This window comes from Mastigoproctus giganteus, chromosome 9 (assembly GCF_048544385.1).
Source record: "Mastigoproctus giganteus isolate SK-2022 chromosome 9, ASM4854438v1, whole genome shotgun sequence".
NCBI lineage: Eukaryota > Metazoa > Arthropoda > Arachnida > Uropygi > Thelyphonidae > Mastigoproctus > Mastigoproctus giganteus.
In genome coordinates this window covers 212,570,723-212,595,088 of record NC_143583.1, presented here as the reverse complement: position 1 = coordinate 212,595,088, position 24,366 = coordinate 212,570,723, and the positions used below count along the sequence as shown (strand labels likewise).

General features: G+C 34.5%; 1 protein-coding gene across 1 annotated transcript in view; it reads left to right on the top strand.

Annotated features, from left to right (window-relative positions):
• LOC150081103 (laminin subunit alpha-2-like) overlaps positions 1-24,366 on the top strand; it is a 707,948-nt gene that overhangs the window by 99,473 nt on the left and 584,109 nt on the right. The window contains exons 10-12 of the mRNA XM_090380924.1: positions 2,558-2,719; positions 5,065-5,220; positions 12,513-12,653. Coding sequence (XP_090237050.1) covers positions 2,558-2,719; positions 5,065-5,220; positions 12,513-12,653 — 459 coding nt within the window. The remainder of the gene's footprint in view (positions 1-2,557; positions 2,720-5,064; positions 5,221-12,512; positions 12,654-24,366) is intronic.

Below are 24,366 nucleotides of genomic sequence, written 5' to 3'. Positions count from 1 at the left end.
TAATGTGCATAATCAAGGGGCCATAGTCAAAATAATTAAGTATGCAAATAATTTGATTATGAAATCAAAAATAACAAAAATTAAAAAAAAAAAAAAAAAAAAAAAATGACAGTGAAGGAATTCGGATTATATCAGAAGTAAAGCTGAAATCTTATGCCACTCGGCCAATCTCTCTTCCTATATATATATATTTGAGATTGTTAAGCATATACATGTGCGATAGAAAAGATTAGGAAAAACCAGTTTTAACATTTGCCCAGTTTTAATATATTGTAATCCATTGACAGTATTTTTTTGATGTTGCAGCTTGCAGGCAACTGTGGACCAGATCTCAGAGGAATACAAAATCAATGAGAATATGGAGGATATATATACTTTCTAATTAACTTGCAGCTGGATATGGGGGAGACTAAATTTTATTTCAGAAGCCATAATTTCTGAAAGAACTTTAGGATTTTTTAGATGAGAATTAAAAAGCTGTTTATTATCAATGATATGTCCAAGATCTTGTGCATGCTGACTTTGGGCATAAACATGCTGTATCTGGTACAGGGGCAAGTGGGAAGGGATTATGCTTTATTGTAATTGAGAAATGAGCAGATTTCTCTGCATTTAGTTGAAGGCCAGAAATGGAGAGAATTTTTTACAAAAGAAAGAGCTGAGTTAACCAAATTACTATTATTTATGCCTTCAAGGTTACATGAAATTGACTAGATTTTAAGGTCATCAGCATATGCCACAAATAGAATTTTATTAATTAGGAGTGGGAGAATAATCTCAGGGAAAAAGAGGGGGAAGAAACAGGGTGCCACCCTGTTTCTTCAGCACCAACCTTCCAAAGATGAAAATAACTCTATATTATTATTATTACTAGTCATATAGTGCAAGGAAGCCTGAGGCTTATGCTGCACCAGCTAAAAATATTTCCTAGTTACCCTGAGAGAGAGAGAGAGAGAGAATCACCAAGAAAGAGAAGAATAATGATATCCAGCTCAGGACCCTGGGTGTGCCAAGCCAATACTCACCAGATGTGAGCCCCTGGGTGAAAAAAGGAATAATGTTGAGGTGATTCCCCTGAATGTTACAAAAGGACTGAAGTAGAGAGCAGAGCACATAGTGATTCATTGAATCAAAGGCACAGAAGCAAGGTTCAAAACAGACCAAATCTAATTGCCCATTTTGATTAAATGGTTCTGTAACCACAAAGGAAGTCTCCAAGAGACTTGTAATTTGTAACTGACCCACTTTTTTCCATAGTGTATATACATTGGAAATGGTAAGGGAGAATGTTTTTTCCACAGTGGAAGCAGTGCCTTTGGAAAAATTTAAGAAAAGAGGAGAACAGAGCTAGGTCCAAAGTGGGCTAATAACACTAAGAAAATCATCACCATCAAATATGGAAATGTATGTTTTATTGCTCCACTTTTGTCCATTCATCTATTATTCAGGACCTGTATTATTCAGGACATCGTCTATTATTCAGGACTCTTTAGCCCAGTTTACATTTGTTTTTAATTGAGAAATAACTTCTTTGTTTCTTGTCTGTAAAACCACTTTTACGTTTTTTTTTAAATAATTTTTTTTGTAGCATTAATTTCAAGCATCTCTGGAAGTGCTGTAAACATAAAGTTTACAACACTTCTGTAAACTTTTATGTTTACAGAAGTGCTGTAAACATAAAAGAAATTCCAGAAATAAAAGAAATTTTTATTGTTAACTGATTCTTACAGAAAAATTGTCAACTGATTCTGTAAGAATCAGTTGACAATTTTTTATTATTTATTTTTTTTTTTTTTGGGTGTAAAACCTAAAATAACAGCCTCAGGGTTATTTTTGTTCTTGTAGCAGTTTAGGTACCGTTAATAACTTGGTATTGGTTGCACATTTTCCTAACACTGGATTTGGTAGTTCCAAGTTTCTTCATCTACAAAGAGTAACTATTTTAACATGCTTTAGAAGGCTACCAGTGAATTCTTTAATTGCCTTTGATGCCATTTTGTAACTGCACAAAGTAGTTGGAATATTTTAAGAATAGCTTTACATGTCAGTAACATCTATGTATCATGTAAACCTAACCATAAAATAATGCATTATGTAAATAAAGCCTAATTCAACGATGGAATTGGCAAACAGGTAATAATTGTGGGACTCTAAGGGTTGTATCCATTCAAATGCATATATGAAATGGGAAAAAATATGTCAAATTGGCACATACGAATTGACATCATGTATATATTTCATTAAGTACTATTTTTCTTGTAATAAAAACTATAAATTTCAATCTTAAATATGTTTTGCACTACAAATAATTAATATTAAACAACTGAAAAAAAAAAAAAAATTGGATTAAGAACAGAAATTAACCAGAATTAAGTCTACTGCTGCAGATTCATGAAAACTTTCTATTTCCAAAATATGCTATTCTTTAATAAATTGTTAGGTATACTGAGTTAATTAACTTTGTGTATATATCAATAAATAATCAAATAAATATGCTTTAAATGTTTTTTTGATTATATATCAATATATAATTTGTACATCACCCATTTTTTAACAGCATTACACAATGGGAGTAAACTGTGAACAGTGTGCGGATGGTTATTATAGACCATTAGGAATTGCGCAAAATGATCCTAATCCATGCAGGAAGTGCCATTGTACGGGGCCAGGAATGACTGGAGTTTGTGTAAAAGATGAATCCCATTTACCGGAAGGACTAGTAAGGTTTTAGATTTATACCCATGTAGATATTTTACTTATATATGAAAAGTTATATTACATTTGATTATATTTCATTATAATGTAAACATAATACTTTTATACATCACTGGAAATTTAAGTTGAGAACAAGGTATATATTGTATAATAACCCCTCTCTCTGTCTCTCTCTCTCTCTCAGTATAATTTATCATGAAAAAATATTAAATAAAATTAGAATCCTAGAACAAAATTTAATTACTAAAGAATTGTGGCTTTGGCCCAGAATGATCAACAAAACAATTGCACTTAGAAATACAAAATACAAAAATATCAAAGTGCTAAAAAAAAAAAAAAATTGGAAGCTACAAGGTATTATTACGAGGAAGCCTATTAAACTGCAAACTAGTAGGCATGTTTTGCAGTTCAGTTTTGTCAATTTCAGTGTGTTAACCAGAAACTATTATGAAAGAAGAAGAAATTGACAAGGGAACTGACAAATGCAGAACAAAACATGAAATATAACAAATTACCTTAAGTCATGTTTGAAATTTTACCAATTCTTCATGGCACTGCTGAGTTGAGTAGATATTCAGGTGAAATAAATTGAACTCAATCCAAATATACTGTGTGGAAGGCATTACATGGGATGAATATCCACATTTTTTTTAAAAATTAGATGCCTGACTCCAAGTTATTTATACAGTTTTAAATGGTTTAGTGTAGGGGTGGACAACCTTTTCCTGCAGTGTGCCACATTATCATGTGCCACCTAGGGGTGCAGATCCAGAAGCTACTGGAATTAATCCCCTTGCCTTCCCTCTTGATCCACACCTGGTACTTCCAAAAGTTTTTTTTAAACTACAAAAAGAAATTTTATGCTAAGTGCTTGTGATTTAAAAAAAAAAAAAAAAAAAAAAAATATTTTGCTTTCATAAAATAAATGTAATATAGATTCATGAATAAATGTTCATCTTTACAGAAGTGATGACATGAGGAACTCACTAAAGTCACCTGCTTACCAGCACAAAAAGTTTGTAAATATCAACTGCAGGTTCCCATAATTTGGAAACCCAGGTCATATATTTTGGAAATAAAACTGGAATATAAACCATGTTTAGCTTCACTTCTGATTTTTTAGATAGGTTATATGATTTTTGATTTTTGTGTTATTTTTTTCACTTCAGGAGGCATGCCACTAACAAGAGCTGTGCAAGCCATAAGTGGCATATGTGCTTAGGGTTGTCTACCACTGGTTTATTGAGTCCCTGAAATAGAAATTAAAACAAAACTTAAACCTATTTTCTACCAAATGGCATATTCATATATTAAATAAGCTTGCATTCCTGTAGATGTTTCAGATGTTAATTCTTTGACTCAGAATTTTGATAACGGATGTTATCAAAATTTAACAGGTAATGGGAGTCTCCTTTGAGTTTACCTCACAAACTCAATAAACTACTTAAAATTGTATAAATGATGTCTAATTTTTAATAAATTGAGTATTCATTCCACATATTACACAATATATTTGTAATAGATGTGGACAAAATGTAGTCCATCTTATTAGACAAGCAAACTGAAGAAGACTTTTTTGATAATGGATACTCCAAGTTAGCCCTGAAACTTTTCTAAGAATACAGTATTATTTAGTATATTGGGTATGTGTGGTCATGTAACATGGAGTCTAGTACCTAATTTTTAATAAATTTTAGAAATTCTGTTCAGATTTCTTTTTTGATGAAACTTTGTAAGCATTCTTGAACAGCCAAGACTAGACAACAGGGCCATTGTTATGGACAAAACTAACTCAACATTTCTGAAAGGACATAGCCTGTAACATTTGTTCCTTGAAGCAATAATAATGAATTGGTGGTGTCTAGCAGAAAGTAAAGTCAAATTTGCATAGAGAAAAATCCCGGATGCACTATATTTGAAAACATTCTGTACTGATGAAATCCTATGACTGTATTTTAATATAAAATATCTATGTTATTGGGAAAGTTGTTATTCTGAGAAAATAATGTAAAAATATTTTTTAATTTTATGATTTCAATTTCTTTTGAATGTTAGGGTACCTTGGTACTCAAATAATGGAATTGCACTTCACTAAATATAACATTAACTGTTGCATTAGGAGGTGGTTTAATAGTGTTTTCTTCATAAGTTACAAATTATTGTTTTTTCCTAATCCCTTTAATACAGAAAAGGGATTAGAGGAAAAATTCTTCTTGGGCACAGTATATAAAATGTAAAGATCAAAAGTTCAAATGAAAAGGTTATTTAAATATATATATTGCATATTAATTAATAAATGCATTGTATAATAATGCAGATTTTTTTTTTTTTCTCTCTCCCCTCCTTCAGAATCCTGGAGACTGTTTATGTAAAATTGGTTTTGCAGGACGTAATTGTAGTGAGTGTGCAGTGGGTTTTAGAAATCATCCATTGTGTGAGCCATGTCCTTGTCATTCTGCTGGAACTTTGGATGGAGCAACATGTGAAGGAGAATGTATTTGCAAGGTTAGATGTGAAATAATTTTTTTCAAATTTTTAAAAAAAATTTGATCAGTGAGAATGATAAAGAAAAAAATTAATTTTTAACATGCAATGCAAAAATGCATCTATTGCATGGTGTTTTCATTTATCCATAGAACCATTTTAGGTGCATATTTTTTCCTAATAGCTGTAGTCTCAGAACTGAAAATTAAAGATTAACACTAGCAGAAAGTCTGTATTGTTAAAGGGTATAATACAGAAATAGAAATTCAATCATTGAAGTACAGAGAATTCTGTACAATGTTTGGTTTTTGTAATTCAGTAAGTGTAACAAAAAATTCTATCTGACATTTGAGTAGTTTCCTGAAACAGGTTGCCTTCTATATCACTGGATGGGCAACCATGTGCCTGATGAAACCAGACACTGAGGATTGTAAAAAAAGATTGTGACATTTCCCATAAATATGAATTGTATCATATAAAAATTTACAGCTCTGATTTATCACCATAGAAAACTCACAGGATATGTATTTTTCCAACCTTTATTGAAATCAGGAAATTAGCATTATCATTAGTAGAGGCATATGATGCAAGAAAGCAAGCTTATGCAGCATCAACCAAAAAAAAAAAAAAAAAAAAAAAACGCTCCCATTTCACTCCTCCGTTCGATCCAAATACCTGTCCATCTCAGCCTTAAATTTATTTAGGCTATCAACTTCCACAACGACAGAATGGAAGTTTGTTCCAGCAATTAACCAGCCACTGGCTAAAGGCAAATTTCCGCACATCTATTCTACATCTGTCTTTTCTTAATTTGAATTTATGCCCCCTTAGGTTCGTAATCTGAACAAGTGGAAAGATCCCATCAGAATTCAGTGTGCTCAACTCATTCAAGGTTTTATACACCTCAATCAGATCTCTGCGCAGGTGCCTAGTCTCCAGCCACTGCAATTTGCAGAACTTAAGCCCCTCTTGGTAAGAGGATTCCTTCATTCCCCTCACCAATCTTGTTGCCCTTCTCTGTACATGCTCCTTCCTAAAATTAGGCCTCCAGACCTGTACGCAGTACTCAAGGCGTGGCCTGACCATTGCCTTATACAGAGGGACAATCACCTCCTTTTCCCGTCTAGCAAAATTCCTATATATCATTGACAAATCCCCATGACCTGCCCTGGCAGCCTGTCTGCATTGCTCAGAAAACTTCATATCTGACTGCACAATTACTCTCAGGTCTTTCATTTTCTACAACCTTAAGTGTAGTACCACACAGTTGGTACGTTTCTCTGGGGTTACTTCTACCCATGTGCAGTACTTTGCATTTGTCAAGGTTAAACTTCAGTTGCCTCTTCTTAGCCCATCTGCCCAAATTATCTAGATCCTGTTGCAGTAGCACACTGCCATTGCCAGGTGTAAGGCCTTGCATTGTGCTGAATAAAAGCATATAGCTGCCACTTTTTTGACCATCCAGGAAGTCTATCTAGGTCACTCTGAAGAAGCTCTGCTTGGCGGTGATCATTAACTACTCTACTGATCTTTACATCTGCAAGTTGTAAAGATCAGTGGAGTAGTAGATCAGTAGAGTCCCTTCATAGATTTCATTCAAGATAATCAAAAACAACAGTGGCCCCAATACTGTTCCTTGGGGAACCCTGCTTCTTACACTAACCCAATCTGAGGAATAATCATTTGTCACAACCCCCTGCCTGGTGCCCTCAAGTCATTGTGCTATCCATCTAAGGATTTTCCCTATGATTCCAGCCTGCTCCATCTTATAAAGTAACCACTCATGTCGGACTGAGTCAAATGCTTTGCTGATATCTAAATAAACAATGTTAAATTATTCTCTAAATCCAGCTCACAAGTGACCTGTCAAAATGGCTAACCAGATTTGTTAAACATTATTTTCCCTTTAAAAAACCATGCTGTATGTGTGTATATCCTACAAAATTCCATTTCCATCTAAATGATCTTGAATTCCACCCTTGATCATTGCCTCCATGATTTTCCCTACTACTGAAGTTAGACTGGCCGGTCGGTAATTTCCTGTTACACTCCTAGAACCACCTTATCTGTTCCAATTTACACCAATCCAACAGAATCTCTCCTGAGTCCAGTGATGCTCTCATAACTAGCCTTAATGGTTCAATGCATTCACTTTCCACCTCCTTTAAGATTATAGGGTATATGTCATCAACCACAGGAGTCTTACTCACCTGTGGGCACAAAAGTTTTCTCATTAAATCAACATGTGAAATTTCAACATCATTAGTTACATTTTTTTCAACTTCACTCCCATAATTTCTCATTGACGTGAAGGGTTTTTCTTCTGTAAATATCGATGCAAAGTAACTGTCAAGTTCATCTGCAACAGTTTGGGTATCTAATACTATCCCACGCAATTACATATGCATCCAATCTGATTTGTCCTTCTTCTTTGCATTTATATATGTGAAGAATTCCTTATCCCCACTCTTTGCTCTCTCCCAGACTCAGTATAGTGAAAATTATGCTTTGCAGAATAAAACGTCTTTCTCCTTCAGAAAATGATGAACTTAATTCAACCATGGAAGACCAACATAGAACAGAACATCAGTGTTCAGCAAATCCTTTCCAAAATAAGAAATTGCCCAACTCCAATGAGATTTTAAAAGATTAATTTGAGTCAGAAATTAATGAAATACTTTTAACTATTTTTACTAAAAAAAAGTTCAAAGTCTAGAAAATATGGACTGAGATTATCTACGATTATCTCAGTACAATAGTACCAGAATAGAATCTGAAAGGGCGTTTTCTGCCGCTAATTAAATATGTACCAAAATTAGATCCGTTTTAAACAATCAGATTGATTGCTTATGTTTCTATTATATTACTATTGATTGCTTATGTTTCTATTATATTACTATTGATTGCTTATGTTTCTTAAGAGCTTACTTTATTCAGACAGTAGTGTGGATGCTTAAAGATAACTAAACTTTGCAGTAACAATATGTATTTTTTTGTTTTTAGAATAGTATGTTTTTAGTATTTTTAATGATTTTTTGAGAATATTTATTATTGAAATAAATGTTTATTTAAAACTCTAATTAAAGTAATTACAATACTTGTTTTTTCTTTACTTTATTGCACCTAACTGTCCTCAAAATTTATTGAGAAAAACTTTTGTTTTTGGAATACCGGTATCCCGAATTAAAAATGCCGAAATACTGGTATTAAGATTTTGACCGGTATCATAAGCCCTAATTCAGACCTTGTGAGGCATTTACATAAAAACATCAAAAACAAATGCCAAGCAAAACTCAGCAAAGGAGTCTTGTTCCACCTGCTTGACAATGTCTTTTGACAGGTCTCATTGCCATGGCTGCACTGCATGAGTGCAGCTTTGAAATCTTGGACCTTCCTCCATATTCACTAGATCTAGCACTATCAGACTTTAACCAATTTCCTAGTTTGAAAAACCTGGTTGACATTCATTTTCCTGCTGAAAATTGTGTCACTGCTGCAGTGGATGCATTCCTGGAGGCCCAATTATAAATTTATTTGCATCTGGAATCAGTGCATTGTGGTATGAGTGAAAAAAGTGTTGACTCTAAAGGGGGACTGTGGAAAAATAACATGTTTCTAGACTCCAAATAAATCCTATATACTCAGGCCATGAACTTTTCAAATGCCCCTCATATAAATTGTGAGACTAGTGGCTACATGTAAAAAATCATTTAGCTGTTTGTAAATATACAAAGATGGACAATGCAACTTGTGTGATTAGTGAATGGGCATCCATCCTAGAAGAGACTTCAGGTATGTGGGCTACAGAGCTTGGTAATTAGGTACCTTAGAGTGAATATGATTAATTTCTATAAGACTATGAGAGGGATAGCAAAATGTATGAAAGGGACATTCACTGATGCAAGAATTTTCCTTTTTTCCCTCTTATTTTTAATTTATGTACCCTGGACATAAATAAAAGAAAAAAGACTGGATTGTAAAAAGTGTCATTTTAGCCAGCGAGTTAATTATTGAAGTAAGTTGTCTCTGTAGGGAATTAGGCCAGTGGCTATGAGAAATTCAAATAAGAAAACTTGCATAATTTCTTTCTTTCCTACAGGAGGAAAGAAACACACAGGTTTTCCTCTCTCTCTCTCTCTCTCTCTCTCTCTCTCTCTCTGCAAAAGCTTGGTTTCTTTGTACTGCATGACCAGTATTAATACTGAAACTGACCTAACTGGGCATGTGGTTTATTGTGGTGGTTTTGTTTCTAGTTTATTGATTACACAATGGTAATGAGTTTTTTTTTATTATAGAAAGGCGTAGAGCATCAGGATTAAATATACTAAAATAATACTGCCTCAACTGATAACAATAAAATAAAAAGTTTATTGAAACATTATTCCTTCCCTCCCCTCTTTTTTGTTTTCTTTTCTTCACCAAGCACAGTCCACAGCTGGGTCTCTGTCTGTTTGTCTGTCTGTCTGTCTGTGTGTGTGTGTGTGTGTGTGTGTGTGTGTGTGTGTGTGTGTGCGCGCGTGCGTGCGTGCATGCAAGACTACCTTTCTCTATTATAGTTGACCTGCTGTTATAGGCTTCAGTAAGTTCAGACTAAGCTACTTGCCTCATTTGCTTGATTTTATGTTTTTAATCTAATTTTGTATTTTAAGTTTTTTTAATTAAATTGTTTTAGTTTTATTTTTAACAGTGTTTATAATTTTTAATTATAAATTTTTGTTTCAATAAACTTATTTTATTTTATGAGTTTTTGGTTAAGGTAATATTATTTTAGTATATTTGTTTTTGATTACTTTGTGAGGAAATATTAATTTATTTTCTTCCATTATCTGTAAACACTCAAAGCATTGGGCATATAAGTTTTGAATGTTGAAAGAATTAGAATACAAATTAAGGATCCAATTTGTATTTATTAGTATTTTTTTTTTTTTGCTTAATAAAAATTTATTATTGTATATGTTTTCATTAATTTAATGTAAAATTTTAATTATAACATGAAGTAGTGCTATTTATAGTTACTGAATTTAATGTTAATGAATTATGAAATTATTTAGTCAGTTTCTGGAATATCTCTGTGCCAACTAAGAAATACCATTCCAGAGACCTAAATGGATGTCAGATGAAGTGATGAGACATGGCTGAGAAAAAAAAAAAATGCATGGGATGCATATAATCTGTGGAATACAGAAGCTTATGGTAAATATAAATTAGTCTGTAACAAGTCACAAAGGAGGTTAAGCAAGCTAAGACAGATTACGAGGTCTCCAGCAAAGAATGCTGAGAAATGCAGCAAAGACTTCTTTACTTAATAGCAGAAGGAAGGGGTTGGATCATATTAGTCCACTTCTTGACAATGGTTTGACCATTGATGATCCTGCCTAGGTCACTGACAAACTGAATAGCTATTTTGCATCTACATTCATGCATGAGGAGTTCTTTATTGATGCAAATTACAAAAGTTCACCATAATATAACAGGGAGTTAAATGATAACTGAAAGTAAAGTGGAAGAGGAATTGTTGAAGCTCAATGTAAAGAAGGCACCTGGGGTGGATGGGATCTATCCAGTTATATAAAGAGAGGCAGCAAAGTAGCTAAGCAACCCCTTATCCATAATTATGAAAGCATCTTTGGATTCAAGAGAGATCCCTATGGATTGGAGATGTACAAATGTATCCCCAATTCACAAAGGGGGGGAGCAAAGGGCAACATGAGTAATTTCAGACCTGTTAGCTTAATCTCTGTTCCTGACAAAATAATGTAGTCTCTGGTTAAAGAAGTAATGCAGGATTTTCTAGACAGGAATGAACTTATATTGCAGTCACATCATGAATTTGTTAATAGGTAATCTTGTCTGACCAATCTAATTGGATAGTATAATACAGTAACAAAATAATTGGATGCAGAAAATCAATTTTCATATCATATACAATATACTTGGATTTTGGGAAAGCTTTTGATACTGTTGTGCATTAATGATTGTTGTACAAATTTGAGCAGTGTGGCATTGAGGCTAAATTACTTCTCTGGATAAAGGGATGGTTAATTGGTAGAAGACAGAGTGGTTATTAATGGACATTGCTCTTCATTGGACTAATGTTATTAGCAGAGTTCCCTGAGGTTCAGAGCTGGGCCCATTGTTTTCTGTATTTATTATTAGTATTGATGAAAGTATATCAGGCTTTATGTCTAAGTTTAAAGATGATACAAAGGTTAGTAGGGTGGTTAATGATGTAAAGCAGAAATCCCAGATTAATGTACTAACTGGATAGTACTACACCCATGGCAGTGGAAAGTGAAAAAGACCTGGGTGGTAATTGTACAGTCAGATATGAAGTTCTCTGAGCAATGTAGACAGGATGCCTGGACAGGTCATGGAGTTTTATCTATGATATGCAGGAATTTTGCCAACAGGGACAAGGATTTGATTGTCCCATTGTATAAGGTAGTTGTTAGGCTGCATTCTGAACACTGCATATAGGTTTAGAGACCTCATTTTAGGAAGGATGTTAATCTGCAGGAACGGGTATAGAGAAGGGCAACAAGATTGGTGAAGGAAATAAAAAGGTGGTCTTACCAAGCCAGGCTTTGGTTGTGCAAATTGCAGTGTCTTGAGACTAGGCAAGATGATCTGATCAAGGTTTTTAATGCTTTGAATAGATTGAACAAGTTCAATGCTGATGGCATTCTTCCTCTTGCTCAGTCTACACACATGAGGGGACAAATTCAAATGAGGAAGGATATTTGCTGAATAGATGTGAGAAGATTTGTCTTCAGCCAGCAGGTGGTTGACTGTTGGAACAAACTTCCATCTGGTGTTTTGGAAGTAGACAGTTTGAATAAATTTAAGGAAGAACTAGACAAATTATTGGAAGGTGGGGACAAGTGATGTGGGAAGGGGTGTTTTTTTTTTTTTTGGTTAATGCTTTATAAGCTTGCTTCCTTTCATATGCCACTAAATAATAATAATAATATCATAAGTTAAAAATCAGTTTCTTTTCCAATATGTTCTTCACAAAAACAGATTAAAACAAATTACATATGAAATTTATGATTTCAAAATTTTGGATGAATATGGAATGATTGTATAATTAAAGGAATTGGGAACTGATATTTTATAATCCTAAATTTTTTTACAGACAGTTTTAGCCAAACAAATTCTGAAAATGTCCCAGGATGCAGTTTAATAAATTAGATTGTATTACACGGTGTACATTCCTAATTTAACTTATAATATTGGAAAAATTTTACAAAGATAAATAAAGGCTGTGACTCCTTTTTTTTTTTTTATTATTATTATTTTTTTTATTATATTAGCCTAATGTGAAAGGTCCTCGCTGTGATCAGTGCAAGCAGGGCTATTATCATTTAAATGCTGATAATCCAGATGGTTGTTCCCAGTGTTTCTGTTTTGGAATAACTGATGACTGTCAAGAAGGAGACTGGGGAGTTGAAGTGGTAAGTTGAAGTGCTAATAATTGTGTAATTTAACAGTAAATGAAAAAGTAGTACTTCTTTTTTGCTACAGTTCAAATAAGAAGGTAGATAAACAATATATGTAAGTTATTTTGATAAATGATGATTTGTACATATGATAGTGAAGAAAATTTTAATTCATTCAAATGACAAGTGGAATTATATAATCAGTATATCAATTTAATATAAAGTAATATCCACAGATTGTCAGAGTGACTTTGCAATGTGAGCCCCATTTGTAAAATTGTCACTATCTGAAGATTAACTCATTAATTATGATTGCAAACAAACCTGTCAACTTTTTTAGTTTTTCCAAAAGATTTCTTGAAACAGTCTTTCCCAGAAAGCTTACCTTTCTTCCAAATTTCATTCAAGTTTGCATTATTTTTTTTCAAATATGTTTGCATGTTATGCTGCGGAAAGGTCAGGGAATGACCACCGTATATCCCGGAGCAATATGGCCTTAGTTGCTAATGCTCCAAAAACCAAATAACAAACAAACAAACAAGCATGTTATGCTTTAAAATATGGACATACTGAATTTATCAATAGGGCTCTAATACCATTGTAAGGTGCCATTGGCTCTGCTGATCATTAGCACAGAGTGCACCAAGCAGGTGATATACAATTTTGGTGACAGAGTGATATTGATATTTTTACCTTCTTAAAGATTATTAGTAAATACCATACTACTTAAAACACATCTAAATAGACATGAAATATATGCTTCAAAAATTATGAAACTTTTTTCCATGAGTTTCTAAATCAACTAGCCAGCCCTCCACCCTCTCCTACTTCTACATTTCACAGCCTTACCTCTTGAACTGGCATACTGATCTCAGATGCTGATGCACCACTAAACAAAGAGAAATTCACTTGTACTGCCTTCTAAAAATGGCAAGTTTCCTGGAATGAACAAAGTTCCAACAAATTATGAAATATTGAGTTAAACCCATTAACACTCGTTACACCATGGGCAGGTGTGACAAAAAGTAACATTGACACCGTATAGAATGATGTGGACCATTTTACACACCCTTACCTGTTAAGAGTAGAAGATCCTTCGAGATACATCATATAACAAAACAAAATTTGAATAGCTTGCCAAAACTAATTGAAATGAATCTCAATCAGAACAAAAACAAGCCAATAAGAAAGGATGCAACAATTGTTGCATCCTTTCTTATTGGCTAATTTTAAATAGGTCTTACTCAGTCAACAGCCATTCATGCCTCAGTTCAAAGTGTGCCAATCCACTTCTGCACAACACATAATGATGCTTCATTGACTAGGACAGTTACGAAAGGATACAGTAAATTACAACAAATCAAAATTTTAATAGTTATCCATAATCATAATAATAATATTAATAAAACTTTTCATTTGCTGAGGTTATGCCCCCCCCAATTTGGAACCACAGCACAACCTGATATAACATGCCTCTTCAGACCATAGTTTTGGATATACTGCAAGTATGATTATGTCCTCCAAAACGAATTATGAAAAAAAGTAGTCTTAAAAGAACTAGCAATTTCATATTGTAAACTGAAAATAAAGTGACTACACTATATACTCATATCTACTGTACTTCCTACTACCATATTTATAAGGAAATTAGCTAAAAATTTGCTGTATATTTGCTTCAATGTATTCAGTTGCAGAGAAATTTTTGTAAACAACAGAATTCAACAGAGCCTAATTACTCTAGATACCCAGTTTCTTTCTTCAGCTACAGATGCAATAAAAGAGTATATCAGTAGAACACTAAATATAAACAGCTACCTGTGGAGGGGAATACAGCTACCATTCATTAAGTGCATTACATTAGTTACAAAGTAAATTTTTGTAAACAACAGCACATGACATCCTTTCTTACACTAGAAGTTACACTTAGGATAGCAAAAACTGCTGAGGGCTAAACTAGATAAATATATACTGACAAGTGATTTATGGAAAAATCTTGTAATTTCACTTCAGCACTGTGTTAGGCTGGACAGTTTGGCTTTGATTTAGTTTTCTCAAAACACAGTAAATTCTAAGGAATCAAATAAATGCATAACAAAATTAGTAAATGAATAGGACTGAAATAAGTCACCAAAATAAAAAAAATTATACAGTTGAAGAAAAGTTATAGAGATTATTGAAAGAGTTAATTAACAGCAGCAAAACAAAATGCAGTGTATTTTGTGAGTGTGGAATTCCAGAGGGAATGATCTGCAATTGGATGAAAAAGGAAGAAAAATTGTGTTTATTCATAGACTCTGCAGAAGATGAAGTAGGCCACCGAAGAAGGAAACTAGACTTTGTGAAAACAGTGATACGGACCAATGCTTATACAAGTGGCTTCCACAGAAGTATAGTGAAGGAGTACTGATTATTTGGAGTAATTATGAAAGCACGGGTAGTTAAATTTCATAAGCTACTTGGTGGAGATGAGCATTTAAAGCTTCTGAATGGTGACTTTGGAGATGGAAGGCTCCTCACTATGGGATATCCCAGGTTAGTCTTGTAGGCAAATCTGCATTTGGTGACATTATAGCAGCAGAAGCATTTCCTGAATTTCCATGTAATGTGATTCAAGACAGTGAATTCACATATGAATATATGAATAGTCATACAACTGTATGAAACAGCAATGTACTATAAAATTATCCCTGATAAGTCACTGGATACTAAAAAGGAACCCAACAAAGAGGACATGAAAACTAACAAAGCAAGAATTACTGCACACATACAAGAGTGTAAATCACAAGCTAAAGGGATTGTGCATCAGTAAAAGTCAGTCTCTGGTGTTTTAAGCATGCCAACATGAAATTTATACCTGTGATTTATAAAAATAGCTCCAGTGTCTTGGATGATAAGTGATAACTAATTTGAGAATTAGTTCGTACCATTGGTGAGATGCCACTTACTTTCAAAAATTTGAAGAAAAGGCTCTGTTACTGTTGGATCACTTCCCAGCTCATCCTTCAGCTATGTAATGAAATCGAAAGATGGCAAGGACAGAGTCGTGGTTCTGCCAAGGAGCAAAACTGTAATAATTCAGCCCATGGGCATTATTCAGGTTTTCAAAGCCTACTTGTGATGAGCTACTTGCTGATGTTGTGAATTCAGAAATTTAAGTTCTAGAATTTCTGAAAACATTAACTCTGAAAGATGTTGCATACAAAATTGGATTAGGGTGAGAGAAAGTAAGCTCAACAGCAATTGAAAACTGTTGGAAACAACGAGAACACTAATAATAACCTTGAATTTGCAGCATTTTTAGAACAAGAAGCAAAGGCTGCTTGTAATGTCCTGGAGCAAATAACCTGGCTGTTTGGATTGAGGTGGATGTGAAAGCTTCATTTGAGTGCTACTTGAGCAAGGAAGAAATTGTAGCCTCTGTGAACAGTGGGGAAACAATTAGCAAACAAAAAGCATAGGGACATAGAAGATAATGTGGATGACTCATTTAAGGAAACAGCACCAGAAATTAAAGTGCTTGAAAACATTAATGAATTTTGTACTAAAAAAAATGCCATCATCAGTTTTGGCCAATAAATTACATGACTATTTCAGAACAATTGCCATAACAGCATTGTGTATTAGTAGAATGTAAAGGGAATGATGTAAAAAGAATGAAAGGGAAGTGGAGAAGAGACATGTTTCAAGTAGTTTTGGCCTCTAAGATGCAAATGGAGCAAACCCTTCTGAGAGTCTGAATGTGGATGCAGCCTGTGACAAAAGAAAAAGTGTGTGCTGTATAGAGATGTACAAAATTGGAATGTGGAACAGTAAAAGTTTGAACCCAGGCAAGCTAAATATTATCAAGAAAGAAATGTCTTGGAATAAGATCGATATCAACATTTTTACTACTCAGGGAATGCAAATATTAGAAGAAACAGTCAGTTTCATAACTAGCAAGAAAGTCACTAAAGCAGTTGAAAGCTACAGAACAATTAATATCATGCTGATAGAAAACATGCTCATCTGTGTCAAAGGAAAACCTTTTTACATCACAATCTTACAATTGTATACACCCACAACTGATGCAGAGGAAGAAATTGAGCAATTCTCTGCTGAAGCTCAAGAAGTGCTTGCACAAGCACCCAAAATATGTCATTGGAGATTTCAGTGCCAAAATAGGAAACAAAGAAGAGCCTGATATCATTGGTAGATTTGTGCTGGGAGAAATAAACAATAAACAAACTCTGCTTCTTTTATACAACAAAATTGATATGGAGCACGAATTTCCTAACATGTGGCATCACGCGATTGTCCTCGCTTTCCCAAAACCTGGCAAAGATCCTACTAATCTGAACAGCTACCGTCCACTAGCACTCACCAGCTGCCCAGGAAAATTAATGAGAAAGATCATAAATGCAAGGTTTGTGTGGTACCTAGAAAACCATAACCTTTTGTGCCCAGTGCAGTGTAGCTTCAGGAAACATAGACCAACTTTGGACCTCCTAATTAAAATAGAAAACAACATACGAAATGCTTTCATTAGAAAAGAACATTTAGTCATGATATGCTTTGATATCGAAAAGCATACGATACAGCCTGGTACTATGGCATTCTCTGGGACATATATAACTTAAATCTAAGCGGACATCTCTCTATTTTCATCCAGAACTTTTTACAGCGCCGAACCTTCCAAGTACAAATACAAACTACACTCTTAAAAGTTTTCCTGCAAGAAGGAGTATCACAGGGATCAGTCCTGAGTGCCACCCTGTTTGTAATAAAAATAAACTCGATAACCAACAGATACCATCTACCATAAATACAGCCCTTTATGTAGATGTTCAGTATCTCTTTCTAATCACAAAACATGAGAATAGAATGGCAATTACAAGGAGCAATAAATAAGGTCAGCAATTGGACTCAGTAAAACAGTTTCGCGATCTCCACACAAAAAACAATAGGCACGCACTTCTTTAGGAAAAGAAACCTTCATTTAGATCCGGAATTAAAACTTAATGAACAGTTAATCCCAATCAAACCAACCAAGCCTGATCAACCAAACCATAAAAATACCATATCTAGACTATAAAATTACAATCTAAATAGTGGCAAAAAACAGTGGCAGCAAAAATGGCAGGAGCAAGCCAGTAACAAATCACCGTATTTCCCCATGTATAAGACGCATCTTAATTTTGGGGCCCGAAATTTGAAAAAAAATGTATTACATAAAGTTATTGAACTCAAGTTTTATTCATCATAAAATTCATACAACTCCTCATCACTCTCAAAACTCCTGTCCATTAGCTTGTCCTCATCTGTGTCTGATGGCGAATCACTGTCTTCATATATTGCCTCGTCCTCAGTTCCATCTATGGCATTTGAAATGCCACACTTCTTAAATGACTTGACAACGATATCAGTCTTGATATCATCCCAGGATCTTTTCACCCAGGTACAAACTTCTCCTATAGTTAGTTTCTTCACTCTTCCTGCTGGTGTCAAATTGTCCCCAGAAGACTTCATCCATTGGTTCCATTCATCTCTCATGGCAGCTTTGAAGGGTTTGTTAATGCTGACATCAAGTGGTTGGAGCTGGGATGTCAAGCCTCCAGGTATGACGGCAAGTTTTGTTTTTTGCTCTGCAGCACTCTTCTTTGTATTTTTTGTTATGTGTGCCCTGAACTGATCAAGCACCAATAGGGCAGGTTTGTGTAAGAGCCCACCTGGTCTCCTGCTCCAAACTTTCTCAAACCAGATCTTCATCCCATCCTGATCCATCCAACCCTTGTCATGAACGTGGACAATAACTCCTCGAGGAATGTCTTCTTTTGGCATTGTTTTGCATTTGAAAATCAGCATAGGAGGCAGCTTGGTTCCGTTGGCACAACAAGCTAGAACAACTGTATAATGGCTCTTTTCATGTCCACTTGTCTTCACAGTTAGTTTTTGCCCCCTTCTTATCAACAGTTCTGTTACTTGGGACATAAAATTGAAGGGGGACTTTGTCCATATTTGCAATCTATCCCAACTCAAACTGATGTCTTTCGACATTGAATGACAAAACGATGAAATTCAAGGACCTTCTACTCATAGCTTTCAGGCATCTTTTGGGAAAGTCTGGTGCATGTATGCATGCTTAGTCCATTCCATTTCATGAACCTGAAGCACCAATTGTGTCCTCCTTTGAAATCAGTACCTTCTTTTTCGTCAGCAATTCTTCTTGCCTCATGCTGAAGCATCTTTGTGGACACAGGAATTCCAATTGCCCTTTGCTCCTCAATCCATATCTGCAATTCCCTCTCTAAATCAGGCCAGTTTGCTGACTTGTCTCTAATGGCCTTCTTCTGCCGTGGCGTTTTCTGTAGGGTTTCTTCTTCCCATAGCCAGTCTTGAATTGTATTCTCAGTTGGAGGAGGACCAAATCGTTCAGCAGCACGATTTCCATTCACTTTTGCAAACTGGATCACTTTTAACTTAAATTCAGCACTGTACGAAAATCATTTCTGGGCAGAACGTGGAAAAACATAACCAATATACCAGTAACAAGTGCGAAATAATGAGTGCAAAGACAACAAGCACGAAAAAGTGGGAAATGCAAGTAAAAAAAATCTACAACCACTGTATAAGATGCACCCAGTTTTTAGACCCCAAATTTTTTGAAAAAAGGTGCATCTTATACATAGGGAAATACAGTATTTCAAATAAAACCTGTACTGGTTTTCCACTGTTACAACAATGGAAAACCAGTACAAGACCTAGCAGACAGGAAGAAGTTATACTAAGCAGATTAAGAATAGGACACACCAATGTTATCCACTCCTATCTTCTCCGAGCTGAATCTCCACCACGGTGTTCTGACTGTCAAACAATACTAACAGTCCAACATATCCTATTTGAATGCCCTAACTTTACACGAGAATGTCAAATTACATTTAAATCCTTAAAAGCAACTACTTCATTACAAGCAATGTTAGCAGATAGACCCAGTGGTGAGTTATAGTGGGCTCGCATGGGCTCGCGAGCCCACTATAGCTCACCCATTGAGAGCCCATTGTTATTTTTTTTGAAAATTTGCGAGCCCATTGTTCAGATGATCACTTATTTTACAAATGAAATCCTAAATGAGCAATTATTGAATATCCAGAGCCGAAACTACGGTGGGGCGAGCGGGGCCCCATTCCCAGCATTTTAATGTGCAATCGATCAGTTATGTATTTTAAAATTGCTTCATTTTTGATATAATTACAGTCGGACCTCTGTTTAACGAACTTCTTTATAGCGAATTTTTTTTGATTCCCCTTGGTAAATTACATTTAAATAGTTTCCGTTGAACAAAGAAAATTTCCATGTAACGAACGGATTAGAAGAGACAATTGTGTATGAATTGTTCTCACCTCTGGCCTTTAGGCAATTTAGGTAATTAGAAAGCGCGAGTTAAGGGTGAAAGGGATTACCATTTCACAATTTTAGTGGCGTCCGTAAAACCTATGCAGTCACATACCGAGAAGTCGTGCTTGTCAATATGCTTTCCATAGCCAGTCAGAGGATTAAGAAGATTCTCGACACGGATTATAGCCTCTGGTCAACCTGTGTCATGGTTCCCCTTTACTCCGACAAACAGACATATGTTTTTTGGAGAAATGAGTGATCCACGCCTTCCAGTAAATTTCTCTTGTCTGTGTTTACATAGTCACAGTAACTCAATATCTGTGTGATCCGATATTTTGCACTGTATTCAAAGAACTAGTGACAGCAGCAACATAGAGTGGGGGATTGAGGCAACTAAGATATTATATAAACTTTACGAAGATGAAATGTACGAAAGATTTTGAAACTTTGTCGAGCATTTTTTTAGAACATTTAAATGTTCTAAAATATAATGGCATACAAGCAATAATTATAAAAAAAAACTATCACCAATCTCCAAAAAACTAGCGCGAATTAAGGATAATTGCTAAAGAACTTGATGTGGGATGAGCAGCTTGTAGCTTGCGGACGGCAATTATGGGTTGGAGGAATTATCCCGCTTTGTGCAAACATTCTGAATCAGAAGTTAAATAATCCAGGATTATTAACTGGACTTTTAAATTTTGAATTTCTTAACCATTTAGCACTAATGATCGACATCCTGCAGGGGCTCTCTTACCTTTCAAAGCTTTACAGAATCACTATGGTAAAAGCAGATAAGTTAATTATTCGAACTATCAATGCTATTGCTAATTTGAAAAATTCTGAAGGAAATTATGAAGCTAAAATTGAGAGCACGTTGAAGTTGAACGAATTTGAAGGAATCAAAATCGAAAGTAAAAAAAATTACCTTGTGGCACGTTATTAAATGCATTGTTTTATCCTTAAAGGATAAGTTATTAATGCAATGGGTGATTTTAAATTAAATAAAGAAAATAACGATACCATTGAAAGAAATTTTAAACATATGCTACCCGAAATCGTGGAATGTGAAAGAACTTTTTGTCTTGGTGGCAAGAGGGTGAAAACCAAATAAGAAATTTAAGTTTTCTGATAAAATATGAAATAAAAATTAATGATTTTAGAGATTTTGTCAAAGACAATTTATCTTTAAAATCGAGCGAAATTTCATTTTCAATTAAAAAAGCCAGAAATATCTTTGAAACCATTGCGATTAGCAGTGCTGAAGCTGGGTGAGCTTTCAGCGTAATGAATAAATAATGTTGACAATTAAACACGTTGCACATTATGACCATACATATAAATGGAAAACCATTGATTCAATTTGATCCGGATCGTTACGTCAAATCATTCCTCTGTAATCATTGCTCAGCTATTGAGCAAAGCAGATCACTAAATATTAATAAAGTAAATTGTATGTGGCAATTTTTAGAATAAAATTTTCTTGAATATTCGTGTACTGTTTTTTATGTAATATTTGTGAAAAAATATTGTGAAATGTTTTGTAATAGTTTTTATATTATTTGTGATATGGGAAACATTTCGTGTTATTTTTTATTCGCAATATTAAAATTCTATAATAAAAAAATGTATCCATTATATTTTCCGAGTTGTTAAAAAAAACGACGAATAAAAAAGTTGCGCATGTGCCAAGCAGGCACGGTAGATGGTTTATGTGAAACATCCTTCTCCATTTCTTTTAGGTATATAGATTACGAAATAAGAGCTTTTGTAATGTAAATATTTTATTGAACATTCGAAAATTTTCATAATTCCTGGAAGACAAGATACAATGGATTTATGATAACTAAAGTAAGATGTATAGAGATGTATACTTGTGATTGCAACATATCTAAATATCTCTGGAAAACAGCATCAATTGAAGTATGTTGAAGCGACATATGCAGCTGTTAGGGGAACTTAACAATTTAATGTAACGAAAATGGGAGACGAAAAACGAAATTGTTGACAGATATTTGTATTGTTGCTGTCATATGACAAATACTTTTATTGTTGCAATCATACTTACTGCAGTAGTAACTTCAAGAAGTATGATTGTGATGTCATACTATTCAAAAAATTCTAAAAAGAACTCCAGACACTATCGTATTGAGGTATCATTGTAAAGGGAGGCATGACAACAAGGTTTTTACGTTTTTTTTAGTAGACCTTATATACATACACTTATTTGCATGGTTAAGGGGGTAACAGGCCCATCTGTCCACCCTCCCCCGAACTGCTCCTGACTCCAGATATCATACCGGTCAGTCATGAAAAATGCATCACACGCACTAATTACACTACTACTAGTGGGAGCGTGGGAAGCACCTCTGGTGGAAACTGCGGATGACATCACTTCCTTGACTGATCAAAAAGCGAGCCCATTGTTAAAATATTCACAGCTCACCACTGGATAGACCCAATATATCAGAAGTTTTCCAGTTTCTGAAACTTATAAATTATTATAATTTAATATAATCATAACAGAAGACATCAGATAATGATCCAAAAAACATGTTTCAAAATACCCAAAACAACCAACCAACCGAGAAAGCTAAAATTGGATGACTCTAAAATGGCATTAAAACTATAAATTGGTGGAAGAAGCATCAATAATCTGTTATGCAGATGATGCAATGCTACTTGCAGAAACAGAAGCTGGCTTATAACAGTTGTGGATGAAAGTGAAAAAGCAGGACTACAGCTGAACATGAAATAAACAAAAGTAATGACAACAGCTGGGAATGGAGAAGTCGGGTTCAAGATCAAAAATGAAGAAAGTTGAAGCAGTTCAAGGCTTAATGTGTCTAGGATTCAGGATAAATTCAGAATCAGGGCCTGAAATAAAAAAAAAATCTCACTTGGTCACGACACGGTGACAAATTTGGACAGTTAAAGACAGTGAAGTGCTGACTTGTCAATGACATCATATTTCTCATAACTTATTTATGGTTGCAAACGCTGGTCAATTAAAAAAAGCAGTTAGAAGAAAATTGACTCATTTGAATTGTGGTGCTGGAGAAGGCTGCTACATATACCATATGCTGCAAAGATCACAAATAAAGAGGCTGCATCAAGCCCAAAACCTCACTTGAAGCTAAAATAACTAGGCCAAAACTAACTTATTTTGGATACATTATGTGTGCAATTTCTTAGAAAAAGCAATTGTGTAGGATCGGCCAGTGGAACACAAAGAAAAGGATGACAAAGAACACAATGCATTGGCACCATAAAGCAGGACTGTGTGCTGAATTTACATGGACTTAAAGAAGCCATTAAAAACAAGTGATGGCAAAAAGAATTAGACCCAACTGAATGGCTAAAAAACAACAACAAAAGAAATTGTTGTTGAAATCAGTTTTCTCAAGATCTTGTAGGACCTTCAAAGTAGTAGTTTTTGGGAATATCAAAAGAGTTTTAGATTGTATGATTAGGATTGTATGCTGCTTGCTACCTAACTACTTTGATGATTAATCCTCAACATACAGCAAGTATCATAAACATCATCTGCTGAGAATAAATTACCAACTTGATAATCATATCAGTAATACAAAGTCAAATCTCAAGTTGCTGTTTAGTGTTAGGTGGATTAGCTTATCTAGTCAGTAAATTCCCTTCTCAGTGACATGCCTTTTGACGTGAATACGTCTTTAAGTTTGGTCCGGTATAAGGGGGTCTCTACAAAAACTCTAGTGACCAAAAAAATGGCAAGATTTGTCGCGCTTATATCATGTAAACTATAAATGATAATCTAATGATTTAAATTTTGTTGGATAGAGGGTTTATGTTTGTATCTAAAATGGTTGGTAGTGGGGTATGCAGCGGTGAGGGGGAGGGGCAGCACTTGTGTGTGAACACTGAAAATGGCAACTCTATGCGGCATTTGGGCAGTCTAACTTTGGATTGTGAAGAGATAGGATGTTGAAATTGGTGTCGATTTGTAGAGAATAACAGAATCTACAATATTATTTAGTAATAATAACCGATAAAATAAAATTTATAAAGTTATAAGCCAATAAGTGTGCTGAATTGAAGAAAATTTTCATTTTCTTCAACCTTTGTAAGAAACATCGATGTAAATACTATGCCATATGTATCTTACTTCTCCTTACTTCGCCTTTGATAAATAAAATTATACTTCACTTATAACCACCAAGACTTTATTCATTTACATCTTACCCTTCCTCTAATAACACAAAGATGGATTCACGCCTTAAACGACTGCTGTTGTGTCCCTGTATACACAACCTACCCCAATTTTTTTTATGGTCCATAGTGTAACGAAGGACGCTTATAATTTCACTCAGTTGTCTGTCTG